Source organism: Lygodium microphyllum, chromosome 26 (assembly GCF_053477565.2).
Source record: "Lygodium microphyllum isolate KBCC chromosome 26, Lygodium_microphyllum_v1.1.10, whole genome shotgun sequence".
Lineage (NCBI taxonomy): Eukaryota > Viridiplantae > Streptophyta > Polypodiopsida > Schizaeales > Lygodiaceae > Lygodium > Lygodium microphyllum.
The window spans coordinates 115,992,108-116,006,048 of NC_141160.1; the positions used below are offsets into that span (position 1 = coordinate 115,992,108).

Genomic DNA, 13,941 nt, shown 5'->3' on the forward strand with positions numbered 1-13,941 from the left:
GGACTTAGATGTCCTTGATGTTTTAGATGGGTTCATATATCACTAATGTATAGGGAACCCCCTTGCTTAGGAGGAGCACAAGTTAATTAGGGAGAGCTTAAATGTTCTTGATGTTTCTAATAGGATTTGAAGTCCTCCTACATACTCGTAGGAAGGTGATAGTTCTAATAATTTTAGCTATCACTTGAGGACAAGTTTATTCGACTTGAATGCTAAAATATTAAAGCTCTTTAAAACAAAATTTATTAGCTATATTTTTTAAAATATAACTTTAGATACATATTATGAAATATATGTTGATATTTTCATGGCTATATGTAAAACTCCTTATAGATTATTCATAATAGGGATTGAACCACAAACATGTACCAAAGTTGATTTTTATGGTTCACTCACTAGAAAGACACACACAACATTTTTGTGGTTCACTCACTAGAAAAACATGTACCAAAGTTGATTTTTATGGTTCACTCACTAGAAAGACACACACAACATTTTTGTGGTTGATTTTTTCTAATTACTCTTCTTCTCTTAGACAAGGAGAAAGGTGAAATGATTAACCTAAATATTCTAATTTCTTTTACATTATCAACACAAAATAAATCTAATACAAAGCATTTGATCAAAACATTTTATGTGGCATGTTGTTAGATCATAGGACTATAATCTCAAAGTTTTTTTCTTGCTTGCATGAAAATATGATGATCTTAATCTTAGTACAAATCACACGGAGGTTTGATGTACACATGATGAGTAGGTTTGTTAAGTGATGACTAAATTTGCCTTGGAATGTTTTCAATACTTGCTACCAACTTCTACAATTTATGTATTTCACTATTTGAGCATGAACTAATAAAAAAAGCTCAAGAACTTAATAACATTGAGTGTATCCACATGAATATCCAAGTGTATGATAAATCATACCAACAAGGGGGGCATCTTTTTTATGATCTACATTATATGGCAACTATTTGTGTTCTCATCGCTGAACATATTAGTAGCATAGTCCAATGATTCAACATTATCACTATTGATGTAATTGTTTGTTCTTACCATGGTTGGTATATTAGTATTCCACATGCTTGCCGACTGTGCAAGACTATTATTTTGATAGTCTTTAGCCACAAATGACCTTGTAATGCTTTCACCTCCAGGCTTCATACTTCCTCTCTTGGTGGAAGGAGATTTAATCATTTGATTTGCCATCAAGCTCATTTCTGAATTGATGTTGCTATGTTGATAATCTGTGGCCTTGTTTTTGGATGAAGAGTGAAGAAGAAATCGGTTTAACCCCAAGGATGCCATCATCTCTTTGATGTCATTCTTTTCTTCTTGACATATGGCACTTTGTTGGGCCTTCCCAAGACCATATGTTGTCGCGCTTGCATGATGATTATTGTTCCAAATTGTTGCATGTTTACCAATTGAGGCAAGTTTTCGAATTAAGATGTTTGCATCTATACTTCCAGTGACGGTCACCTTGCCTACATCAGCGTCAATCACAATTGCTTCTACCCCTGCAATGTATTAATGAGCTTACATCCTTTGGTAAGAGATTAACTTAAAGCAGCTTTTTATGAGTAAGTAAATGAAAAGATGATCCTTATTTGGAACCAATGGACAAACCGTGTAGTTTTAGTATTGCTTTCTTGACTTGCTTTTTGCACCCTTGGCAATGAATCAAGACTTTAAGATTGGTGACAGGCTACACAAAGCAAAAGAAACACATCATGATCAAAAGAAACATCTCATGAGCTGGTAACAATGATGCGTGTGTGAGAGAGAAAGATTAATTAAGTTTAAGTAGCTAATCATAAGGTGGAGGAGGTGGAGGGAGGCTTGAGTTGAACTAGGTGGCTTGCTAGGAGGGCAATGAAATGTGGAGGATTAGTCTCTAGTTTTGCTAAAATTTGCATGCAACTAATCCTCTAGTTTTGCTAGAATTTGCATGCAAGGCTAATTGCTGTATATGAGAGAGAGAGAGAGAGAGAGAGAGAGGGGGGGGGGGGGGGGGGCGCGGGCGGGGGGGTTGAACTAGGTGTCTCGCTCAGACAGACAATGCAATGTCGAGGCTTAGTCTCTAGTTGCTAAAACTGTTCATGCAAGACTAATTGCACAGAGAGAGAGAGAGAGAGAGAGAGAGAGAGAGAGAGAGAGAGAGAGAGAGAGACCGTTGGATGCTTGGCATTGTCTGCGCCGGCGGCCTTGGTCATATTCTGTCGCTGAGATTGAACTGCTGAGGAAGAAGAGGAAGGAGCTGAGGAGGAATAAGAAGATGAAGAAAGAGAGAGGAGATTAAGAGGGAGTGGAGTGGTGACGGCAGTGAGAAGACTGAGAGAGAGAGAGAGAGAGAGAGAGAGAGGAATTATATTCCTGATTCTCAAGCTGTATTTCGAGATTGGTGCTGTCGGTTGAATATATATTATTCCCTATATAATGTATATTTTTCCGCACAGTTTTGTAATGGGTGTTGTCAAGTGTCGTACAGATTGCCGTACGTGTTTCTGGGCAGGCATGCTCTGCCATGTCTGCAATTTCCGAATTAGAAAGCCATTGAAGTCTCGGAAAGGAAAAGCAATTATCACCATCTTATTCCTCTCCTCTGATGCCAAATTGACAGAGTGTGGTGCTTTGTACAAGCAAGCAGACTGGCTCTCTCTCAGAGACCCTCTCTTTGCGTGCAATAGTCGAAGAAGAAGCACGCCACCTTTGTTCCTCTGCTGCTTGCTTCCGCTCTGATCAGGGCGCATGCTCTCATCATGACTCTCTCTCTCTCTCTCGCCCCCCAAGAATCCATATCAGTCAACCTATCTTTCGCTCTCGAGTCTCCGGTCCTTTCTCAAAAGACACTTTTCGAGTCCTAAGGATCCTTTCAATCTTCGAGGATCACCTTAAGGTTTACATGCATTTAGCTTGCATGTAGCCTACTCCATATCACTATATCAAATCCGAATCCAATAAACCCATACTTGTAGATTGCATATACTATGAGAGAGAGAGAGAGAGAGAGAGAGAGAGTTGTTACACTCCATATAGTTGAGAGAGACTTGTTACTTGAAGCTTGTGAGATTGGGGATGCCTTGAATTCCAAGTCAAGTTTACCTTGTCTTTCTTTGGAACTTGTGTGGATTTACTATACTATTGGCAGTATGTAGGCTGATTAGCTTAGATCGCCTTGAGGTGACATTTGAGCTTGATTAGCTTAGATCATGTTGAGGTGACATGTAATCTTGAGAGTCATAGTATAGATATGGAAAAGGACTACAAGTTTTGCTAAGTTCATATCTTGAGGATTTCTAGATAGTAATTGAGAAGGACAACACATGCATTGGAAGGATACTCGATAGACTAGCACGATTATCATCTTCAAGGCCCCATGCTTGTACATCGAGAACTTTAAAAGATCTATATCTATCTTCTACCGACATGGTTAATGATAGAAATAGAGGAAGTGATATATAAACCATACCACCTCAATGTTTTCTAGTAATGGGCATTGCAAGATAAATTCATGAATTACTAGTTCATCCCAATGGTTTTGCAACACTTCTCATACAGGAAGTAAATTTAATGGTGGTAAGGGTTGGCAATAGATTTGGTGCATATATACTCCACCATTTTGCAAGCTAGCTCATATGATTCAATCATTTAACTTCTTCTAACTCCCCCTTGGATACTTCAATGGTAGCCATTAGTTCTTCTTATGCTATGCATTGTGCACTAAAAAGAGACTGCATATTCCTCTCTTTGTTATATCTAGATTTTTCTCTTTGCATTTCTACATATTCTCTTCTCTTAACCTTTACATGGATATGCAACGAAACCCTGTCATCTCTTACTTGGTATTTTAGGATTAGGTGATGTCTAGTGGCCCATGTCTTCTACTATGTTGCCCTAGGAATTAATGCTAGTTTTGATGATGATGGTTAAGGAAGTGCCAAATTTTCCACAAGGAGGCTTATTCTTCTTTTAGAACTTGTCGAGTGCTTCATTGAATGCACTAAGTTAGTAATTGTTGAAATTTTTATTGCTTGGAGGCATTTATTTACCCTTAGAGACATACACCCATGAGAGGCATTTTTAAAGCTTGAGAGACATATGCTCATCAAAGGAGTTTGGCCTAAGAGACGTATGTTTGTGGGGGGATATTATTCAGGCCCATGAGAGGTATATTTAATGCCCCACGAGATGTGCATACCCACGAAGGGCATATTTATTTAACCCATGAGAGGTGAATCCCTAAGAGACATATTTATTGTTTGAGTGATATTATTAGTGAGGTTTGACTATTTTGGTGACAAACTATGTTTGGTCAAATAAATCTTATTATTGTAAAAAATTATGTGTTTATAATGATTCTCACATTGACTTATTTGTTCTTATACTTGATTCATGTGTATAGAAAGATTAAGCTATGGTATGAGGTTCCAATATTGATACCAAAGCTTTGGTAATTGGTAATGTGGTTGTTTTTAGCCATAGTTTCTTCTCTTCACATGTACTAAGGGATATCTCGATATCAATATCAACCTTCTTCTTGTTAGATAATATTACTGCACAAGGGTTTGTGGTTCAAGACTACAATCTCTCTTCACATTCCTTTGTGACTAGGTACCATCAACATCAAGTAAGAAGAGATTTATTTCTAGTCATTCTAGGCCATTTCCCAACATAAAGAGCCTAATGTATGTGTGTGTGTGTACATATCGTGTTTCAGCTATTTTTTACCACTTAACAAGTTGATTGTCTCTCTAAGCCACTATCATAGTTCTTTCTATGAAGCTTTCAATCAATGGAAGTGCCTTGATCTAGTCAGTTGTTCTATCAATGCAATAGCTTGTCAATCATTACCAAGTAGCCATTTACTTCTATCCTACCAGCCTATCAGCCTAGTTATTCTAGAGCCTATCATACATCATGGATGCAAGCACAACCTTCAACGTCATGACTCAGGGGCTACAAGATTGATTATCATTATGCAAGCCTTTTATAGATGGCAAATTATAGGGGACACCCTTAATTATAAGGATTGCCTTTCTAATTAACCATAAGGGTAGTCCTACACTAGTAATTGACCATAAGACAACATGATAAATTTTTTAACAAGAAGAGAGTTTTTTTATTATAGAAGTCTCCCCCCTAAACCTCACAAAGAAAGGCTCATCTTCTAACTCCTAGTAAGGGGCAATTATTGCATGTTTGCAATACATTATTGAATTGAAATTCCCAAGTGTTCCTCTATAAGCCACAACAAACCATTCCCGTGGGAGATCCAACTCCATGTTCACATATATTCGAAGATTTTGATGCTTCACCACCATCTACCATGGACCAAAGACTTGATCTCTTAGCAATATAGCTAGAGGATGACTGGAAAGGGTGCATATGACTACATGGGCCACTTTCCACACGACCACATAATGAATATTCTAACCAATTTGCTCTTACTGTGATTGCTACACTTAACATCCATAATGAGGTAAAAATCAATCAAAAAACTTTTAAATTCCATAACTTTGATGGCAATAAAGATGGTCAATGTGTTATCCTAGATCAACCGATTCAATATCTTCATTTAATAGTAGATAAAGCATCATTATGGTGGAATGTTACACACAAAAGCAATGACCTTCCTCTCACTTGGGACACTTTTCAAAAGAAGATTTTAGACAATTTGTCACCTACTTTATTAAAGCTCCAAGCATAGTATGGACCATTCTTTCCTAGCGAGAATGGGAGTCAGTAAACCCCTAGGGAAGTCAGTCATAAATATATGTATGTATCATGTGGGTTAAGGAATTTTTAAAATACAAAATTTACATATTTTTTACATACAGAGAAGGGTCCCATATAAATGGGTTACTCACAGATTGAGTAGAAAAGGGTTATGTTTTATTAAGGGAAAATTTACAGATAAGGATATTTATAAATAGGCCTTAAATGCATGTGATATAGAGGGTATACATATAGTGAATTACCCGGGTCATTACCATAGTATAGTAGCTGCTTTTGGAGTACTCTACTTCAATTTATGAATAAGAAAGGATATCCTTGAAGACATTAATAAGCACAATTTCATGTTTTAATGTCGTTTCTTGCTCAAAGATAAGCATGTTTAAACCCATTATGCTTGATGGTCATTATCCTTCAAGTTTTTATGGTGTTTCTAATTCTTCTAATTGCTTTTTGATATCTAGATTTTATCGTAAGGATGAATTTAATCACAAGTCTTGGCCTAAGAATATAAAATCGATGCAAGGCAATGGTAATGCAAGATCCTCTAATGATGCAAGCCTATTGCATCATCTAACCCATCCACTAGAGTGACTACTATCATGTGTTATTGATGCGATAAGTCAGATCACATGGCCCATTGCAAGATTTCTAATATGTGGAGAAAGCCACTTGCACAAGTCAATGATATGGGAGCTGATGAGATTATGAAGAAGATCATGACTACATGTATCACTTTAATGAGGAAGCTCTCAAATTTGAATCACCTAATTCTTCAAACCAAAATTCAAATGCAATTTCCTATCATTCTTTGCTTAAAATGGATTTTTTGATTCAAGGTTATAAGATGATTGTTTTGCATGATGATGGTAGTACACACGTTTTTATTTTGAAAAGAATTGAAAAAAAAAACTAAACTTAGAAACTATGCCTTTCAACTATAAAATCAAAGGTTTTCTAGGAGCAAAGTACGATGGGACAAAGAAAGTCAATTCGAAATTTGTATGGGGTCATACTAAGTAGAAAAATGAACCTTTCTTATTGACCACTACAATCTAGCAACTTCATTTCAAGTATGCCATGGCATAACCAATTCAACCCACAAATAGATTACAATATACGTGCCATTCAAATTGTGCACAATAATCAAAGTATCACACTATATGGCATTAGGAAAATATAACTTTATCCATTTCTTAGCCACACTCAAGAAAAACATGGAATAAGGAAGGAGTCCAAAACATTTGTAATTTTAACCAATGAAATTCAAGTTGAAAAGTCATATATTGTACAAGATCAATAACAATTGACAAAATTTTTGATTGCTTTATTAATGATCTTCCCCCTAGATTATCACCATCTAGACTCAAGGATAATAAAATAGACCTAATTCAAAGAAGCCAATCACCATGCAAAAATTATTGCTATTATAATCTCATAGAAAAGAAGGAAATTCAAAACTAGCTAGAGAGCTCATTAATAGAGGACTCATACAACCAAGTAGCTCACCATTTGGTGCACCTATTTTGCTTGGAAAGAAAAAGAACCAAGCACATGCATGTGTACAGAATATAGTACATAAACAAAATCATAGAAAAAATCATTATTTGATCCCTAAAATCAATGATTTAAACCTCTTAGATAAGCTTTAAGGTGCATGAATGTTTAATAGAATAGACCTCAAGTCTAGTTATCACCAACTCCATATGGCTACATCTGATATTTACAAGACTACCTTTCATACTCAATCTAGTCATATGAATTTTTAGTAATGCCTTTTGGTTTGATTAATGCTTTTATTACTATCAATCATATGATGAATGATATATTTTCAAATTTTCAACATTGGGTTATTGTTTTATTTGATGATAACTTGGTTTTAGTAAACTTTAAAATACCCCAAGGAACATTTGTCCTTGGTATTAAGAATTTTGAAACAAAACATATTGTATGTCAATCTTGAGAGTATTGATTTCTTTCAAATTGCAATTGCATATCTAGGAAATATAGTCTTAAGTAAAGAAACTAAAGTTGACCCTAAGAAAGTTTAAACAATTTTAGATTGAGATAAACCTAAAAATGTACACAAGGTTCAATCTTTCTTAGGTTTAGTTGGCTTTTGTTGTAAGTTTGTTCGAAATTTTTCTTTAATTTCTTTACCTTTGATTATGTTGTTAAAGAAAGGAATCGTATTTCATTAAGGTGAAAGTTAACAAAAGTCATTTGTTTTTTTGAAACATGCACTTACTTATGCACCTATTTTACAACTACTATTGATTTGAATTGTCCATTTTCCTTAGTTATTTTATAGATGCAAGTGGTTTAGGTATTGGTGTTATATATTGATGCAATATTCATGTCCAATCACATACTCTAGTTATAAACTTAGACTAATGAGTTGAAAAATAGTATGCATGATAAATAGCTGGTAGCTATTGTACATGCATTATGCACGTGGAAGTTTTATCTTATGGGTTTTGAATTTATGATCACAAGTTTCTTAGACACACTTTTGTCTCAACCCTAAATTTCTAATTGACACATTAGATGGGCTACCTTTGTCTAATCTTTTTGTCCACTTTTATACAATAGCTAGGCTGGGTGTGAAAATGTTGTAGCCAATGCTTTGACCCAATGTTCTTTTATGAACAATCATTTCTATGATTAGTCCTACTTCATTTGATCCCATGAATGATACTTACATGCATGATCCTGATTTCCATGATCCTTAGTTGTGTATCTCAACTAATAATTGGATTCTCGTTTATATTTTTGCTTACTTTGATTTTTTTCTATTCTTTGAGAAACATCTTTATGTAACTCAACCATTTCACTTCTTTGTCCCTTAAGAAGTGCACAATCCTCCATATACGGATCATAGGGGTATTCTTTCTCCTCTTCAAAATTTTCAATATGGTTTTAATTAGCACAATATGGATAAGAATATTGCTAATTATGTTTTTGAATGTCAAACTTGTCAAAGAGTAATAAGGCATTATGGAAAATAATATGGATACCTTATGCCACTTCAAATCCCAGATTTTTCCTAAGAGCAATTTTCCATAGAATTTCTCATTGATTTCCAACTACTTTTTCTCAAAATAATACCATTTGGACTACTTTCCAATCAACTCATCATCTCTTGATGAATACATTTTTTTCCTTAATGGTTTGCCCAAGGTTATCATTTTTTATCGTGATTCTCCTTTTTGTTATAATTATTGGATCATCTTATTTTCTAACTTAGGCCACTCAAATTGATTTTAGCTATGCATTTCATCTAAATACCAATTGACAAATTAAAGCCACATACAATTCTAGAATTTTTTGCATGCATATACCGCGAATGCTCATGAGAAGCATATTTATTGTCTAAGAAGCCATAGCCACATAGCACCCAACTTCTCTCTTTCTTCTGAGCATAGCTATAGCCACATAGCCCCTAGCTTCTCCCAACCCTAGCCACCCAACACACAACATTTCTCTTTCTTTCATGGTCATTTTCTTTTTTCCATTCCACAAAACTTCTCATATTTCTATCCTCACACAGCCATAGCCACACACAACCCTCATTACTTACATACCTCTCCTTCTATGAAGTATTCTTTTCAAATCCATTTCAATGACATCTACATGTCAACAAAGACAACCCCGTGATTCCACATCTGTTATCTATGTACACAATACAAACAATAAGCATGGAAAATGGAAAGAAGCATTATTCAATATATATATAGTTTGAGGTAGTGCATGCAAGATTGGTGGTAGGGTTAGGTGCCCTTGGAAGAGCAACAGACACCCCCAATTGATAAGTTTGAGTCAGGTGACCAAACTCTTGAAGGTTGCCACCAATGTCGAGCAGGAAGTAATTGCATCAATAGTATGTCCACGCACTATGTTTTACTATGCATAAAATTTAGAGCTAACTTCATGTCAATATAGGTTGTGCTCAATGTCAATGATTTTGCAGGTTGCCAAAAGGGTCAAGGAGTGTTTGAAAAGGATGCCTCGATAGGGCACTACATTGGCCAAATCCCCACTAGCAACATAGCCATTGTCCATGCCACATGTACCCTAGACATGCAAGCTCAATTTCTATAAGCCCTTGTCAAAAGTGATGTATACATCCACCATCACCTTGAATGTGTCCAAGATAATTCTTATTAAAAAGGAGTTGATGAAGCATGTTTTCTATACATGCCTGCACAAAAGGGTACTACAAGCCATGGACATTGGCAAAGCCATAAGGGTTAGCTAAGTTGACATGTAAGAGAGCGTCAAGATTGGGTTGCTACTAAAGGCCAAGAAGAGGCCCTAGGATTCCAAGCATAGCCTTATAAAGAAAAAACCCCTTATACTCTCAATTATAATACAAATATATCTTCTTGCAATCTATCTCTCGAAAAATATTTTCCATTTTTTTATATTCAATTGTCATAAGGTCAAAGTCATTTACGAATCAACGTTATAAGATGTGAAAAATATAAGTAAAAAATCTTTATGAAAATTTTATGGTTTGACAGGCCATACAATTTATTTTTGCCTTAAGTCGTTCTACCCATTCACAATCATAGTATCCAAGGCTTATTGTTTAGATCTTTTGATCTTTTTTTCCCTTTGGCATTTTGAGGGAAAACTAAGTTGTACGGCATGTCAAATCACAAATTTTTTAACTACTGTTAACCCTCAAACAAACGAAGGTGGAAATTTCAGAAAAGCTAAAGCAGAAGACAAAGACAAAGGCCGAGGCAAAGAGAAACGGAAGACAAAGATGCACAAGGAGAAGAGTCCTAAATAAGGGAGAAAGGCGCACGAGGAAAAGCGCAAGTCAAAACTTTTGTAAAAGAGCGCAAGCGCATCATGGTTTAATTCAAGGAGCGCCGGGCTCTCACCCGTGCAATTTGTAAATGTAGACGGGCGGTGGAAAGGAAGCTAGGAAGATAGAAGGACAATGGGAAAAAGGGCCTAGGCTACGGCCGGCCATGTAAAAAAGGGGAAAAGGGGATGACCGCCCAAAAGGGATTTAGGGTTTTGTATATAAAGTTTAAAAGTGAATGAGAAGCTCATTCTTGTGTGTGGCCAAAAGTAGCTCTCCTCTTCTTCTTCTTCTTCTTCTTCTTGCTTGCTTGAGCTTGTGCTTGAGAGAGGGAGTGTGAGAGTGTGAGGCAGTGAGTGTGTGAGGGTGAGGGACCGTGGGGTGGAGAAGCTCTCCATCTTCTCCTCTCTTTTTCTCTTCTCTTATCTTGCTCGCGGCAATGGAGCTTGGAGCTTGGAGCGGGAGGATCAAGCTTGCTTGAAGGTTGCACTTGGATCGTGGAGCTACCGGAGTGCGCGGGAGAGGAGGTAACTCGAACGGCACGGAGGTAAGCTCACTACATCCATAGATATGGATGGCGCGTCAGTTATGTGAGAGGTAGCCATTAGTGCTCAGCTTGGAACGCTTGAAACAATAAGCGGTCCGTGGGTCTTAGCGGTTGAGTGAAATCTCCCACATTTTGGTTCCGTTGCCGGGACCAACGGATTCAAGCCTTGAGCGCTTGCGCGCTTTGAATCGAGCATTGGAGTAGGGTTTTCCCCGAACCGGTGCTTGAGGTAGATAGGTAGGAAGCGAGGGGGTTGAAGATGGTATTCGATCTCCTTGGCGAGTAGGTTTTTTGATTTTTTGAGATTTATGTTATAAGATGGAGTAGTGTAGGTATTTACTTTATGATTTGGATGCATTTAGGATAGAAAAAAAAACAAAGAAAAAGAAACAAACAATAGGGTTCTCTGTTGCTGTATAACAGGCTAAAACAGGGAAATACGGGCACAGATCCTTGGAGTGCTGTTCGATTCGAGCACCACAGTGGTTCCAGGCATGTCTGGCATTCCCTTGTAGTGTCTTGCACCTATCTGGAAGGCACTGGACGATTCGGTGTAGTAGACGTCAGTCTAGAGGTATCGCGTGCAACTCGCGGGCCGTCGGCTGCGTAGTCGGACTAGGCCGTCCGAGTCCCAGAATAGGACCAGTCCATACTCGGACACTCGAACTCGGACCACTCGGACCAACCTGTCCGATTTTGGAAATCTGACCACTCGGACCGTTCCCGATCGGACCAACTCGTCCGACTCGGACTCGTACGCTCGGCGGGACAACCGTCTGATCGGACCAACCCCGTCCGATCGGACCAACCCATCTGACTCAGACACTCGGACCACCCAGAATCGAACCAGTTAGAATCGGACCAGTCTGAGATTGGACCAGGCCGAATCAGACCAGTCCGAATCGGATAGTCCAGAATCGGACCACCCTGTCCGATCCGACTCCCAGAATCGGACGTGACCAAAATCGGACCACTGGGCCGATCGGACCAACCCAAAATCGGACGTCCGATTTTGATAATCGGACTCTTGAAAATCGGACATCTGAGAATTGAACAAAAAACTGTCAAAATCGGACAGGTATCTAGAACACAAATTCTGACGCATCTAAACCCTGAAATTGACCCCAAAGACTACGTAGAGCTAAAGGCACATCACAGATCCATCACTGGGCTGAAACTTAGAGCAAGTAGTCCAAAATTTGGCTATAAACAATCCTCCAAATTGTGCATGGCTTTTACCGTAACGGCCCTGCGGGCCGGGGGGGACTACCTCCCCCCCCCCCCCCGGGGACCCCCGCAGAGGGGGCTCTGCCCCCTCCGCACCTCCCCCAAGTAGGTTGGAGAGAAAACGCGTATCGTAACAGGTCCTCCAAAGTGGACCCTAGTGTAGTAATGGCTCTATACGAGCATGGATTCTCACTTGCAAAAGAGCAACCAAAAGCCCATACCCGAATAGAGAGAAACAGAGACCCTAGAATATCAATGGGCCAATCTAGCCATCAAGGGCAAAAAGGCCACACCACGAGAACACAAAGACATTGTATTCATACCATGTCTAGCCAAAGAGAAATGCAACATCGACAAGCTACAAGTGCCAAGATGACTAAACATGACACTCGTGATGAGAGATATACCTTGAGCAACACTGCACAGACAAACCGACATTGGTGGAGAATCCACGTCTGGTCATGCAAGTGGGGACTCAAGGGCATCTGTCAGAAGGCTTAAATTTACAAGCCAGGACCCGGAAGATGAAGACGTAGTACCACCTGCTTATCTTAGGGTCAAACTCACCACTAAAAGAGAGCATACTATCGATGCTCTAATTGATGAAGGAGCAGATTTCAATATCTTGACCTATGAATCATGGACCCTATTAGGCCAACCAGAGATGACACTGACTAATGCAACTCTTAGCCCTTATGGGGGACCTCCACAAACACTCATAGGGAAGTGCAAAGTCCTTGCGACAATTGAAACGGAAAGCTTGCCTATCCTATTTTATGTTCCCCCAAATAGTGCTAGCTGCGGGAAAGAAACCCTCCTAGGAAGACCCTTCAAGAGTGCGACCAAGTGTAAGGCCGACTATGTAGCACAGAGGATACACCTGACACTACCGGGTGTGAGGATAGTCACAACCTTTAGCAAGGGTGACCTCATCAAACCTCAAGTGAAAGGCAAGGAAGGTGCTGACGTAATAGTCAAGCCTACTAACGAGAGCAAGGACTTGTTGGAAAAACTGATACAAGCACAGGTCGAACAATGAGAACCAGTGAGTGAGGCTAGGCCTGAAAAAAAAGGTCAAGAGACAATGCCAAGGACGGGCTTTGGACTTACAAATATCATAGAAGACCCAAAAGAAGCCCAAGCTTTATAGATGCAGGCATCGATGGAGGGTCAGCACAACGCCGCGATGGATATCCAAAGCGTTGCTACGTGCTCAAGGTACTACGCAGGTAACCGATGGATTTGGGTACCAAAATCCCCTGCTACACCACCTCTATCAGCTGAAGGCCAGAGTGCATCAAAAGCAACGAAGCACAGGAGGAAATCTAAGAGAAACTCTAGGTCTCAAGGCAAGAAAGCAAACATGAGTGTTCGAAAGAAAGAGCCTCAACCTAGCATGCTTAATAGCAGATGTCATATGTAGCCATTGAGTGTGCACAAAAGCCATTAGTGCCCAAAGAGCCTTTGATTTCCCAAGGGGAGAACAAGCATCATAGGCACAACATTGGTCAAGGCAAGGCTGATCGCTCAACAAAGCAAATGGCACAATCATCTAATAGCCTTGAGCAAATCATTCAGCCAGTGCCAAGTCCACCTAAGAGTCCTAGATCTCCTACAT

General features: G+C 38.8%; 1 protein-coding gene across 1 annotated transcript; it reads right to left on the reverse strand.

The window, feature by feature from the left end:
- Nucleotides 1–753: 753 nt before the first annotated feature.
- Nucleotides 754–2,348, reverse strand: LOC148013722 (uncharacterized). The gene is made up of 3 exons (XM_087668180.1): nt 2,172–2,348; nt 1,627–1,705; nt 754–1,517 (listed from the first exon to the last, which is right to left on the reverse strand). Exons 1-3 carry the CDS (start codon nt 2,211–2,213, stop codon nt 952–954), a joined length of 687 nt encoding a protein of 228 aa, XP_087524306.1. The 5' UTR covers nt 2,214–2,348; the 3' UTR covers nt 754–951.
- Between the last annotated feature and the right edge of the window lie 11,593 nt (nt 2,349–13,941).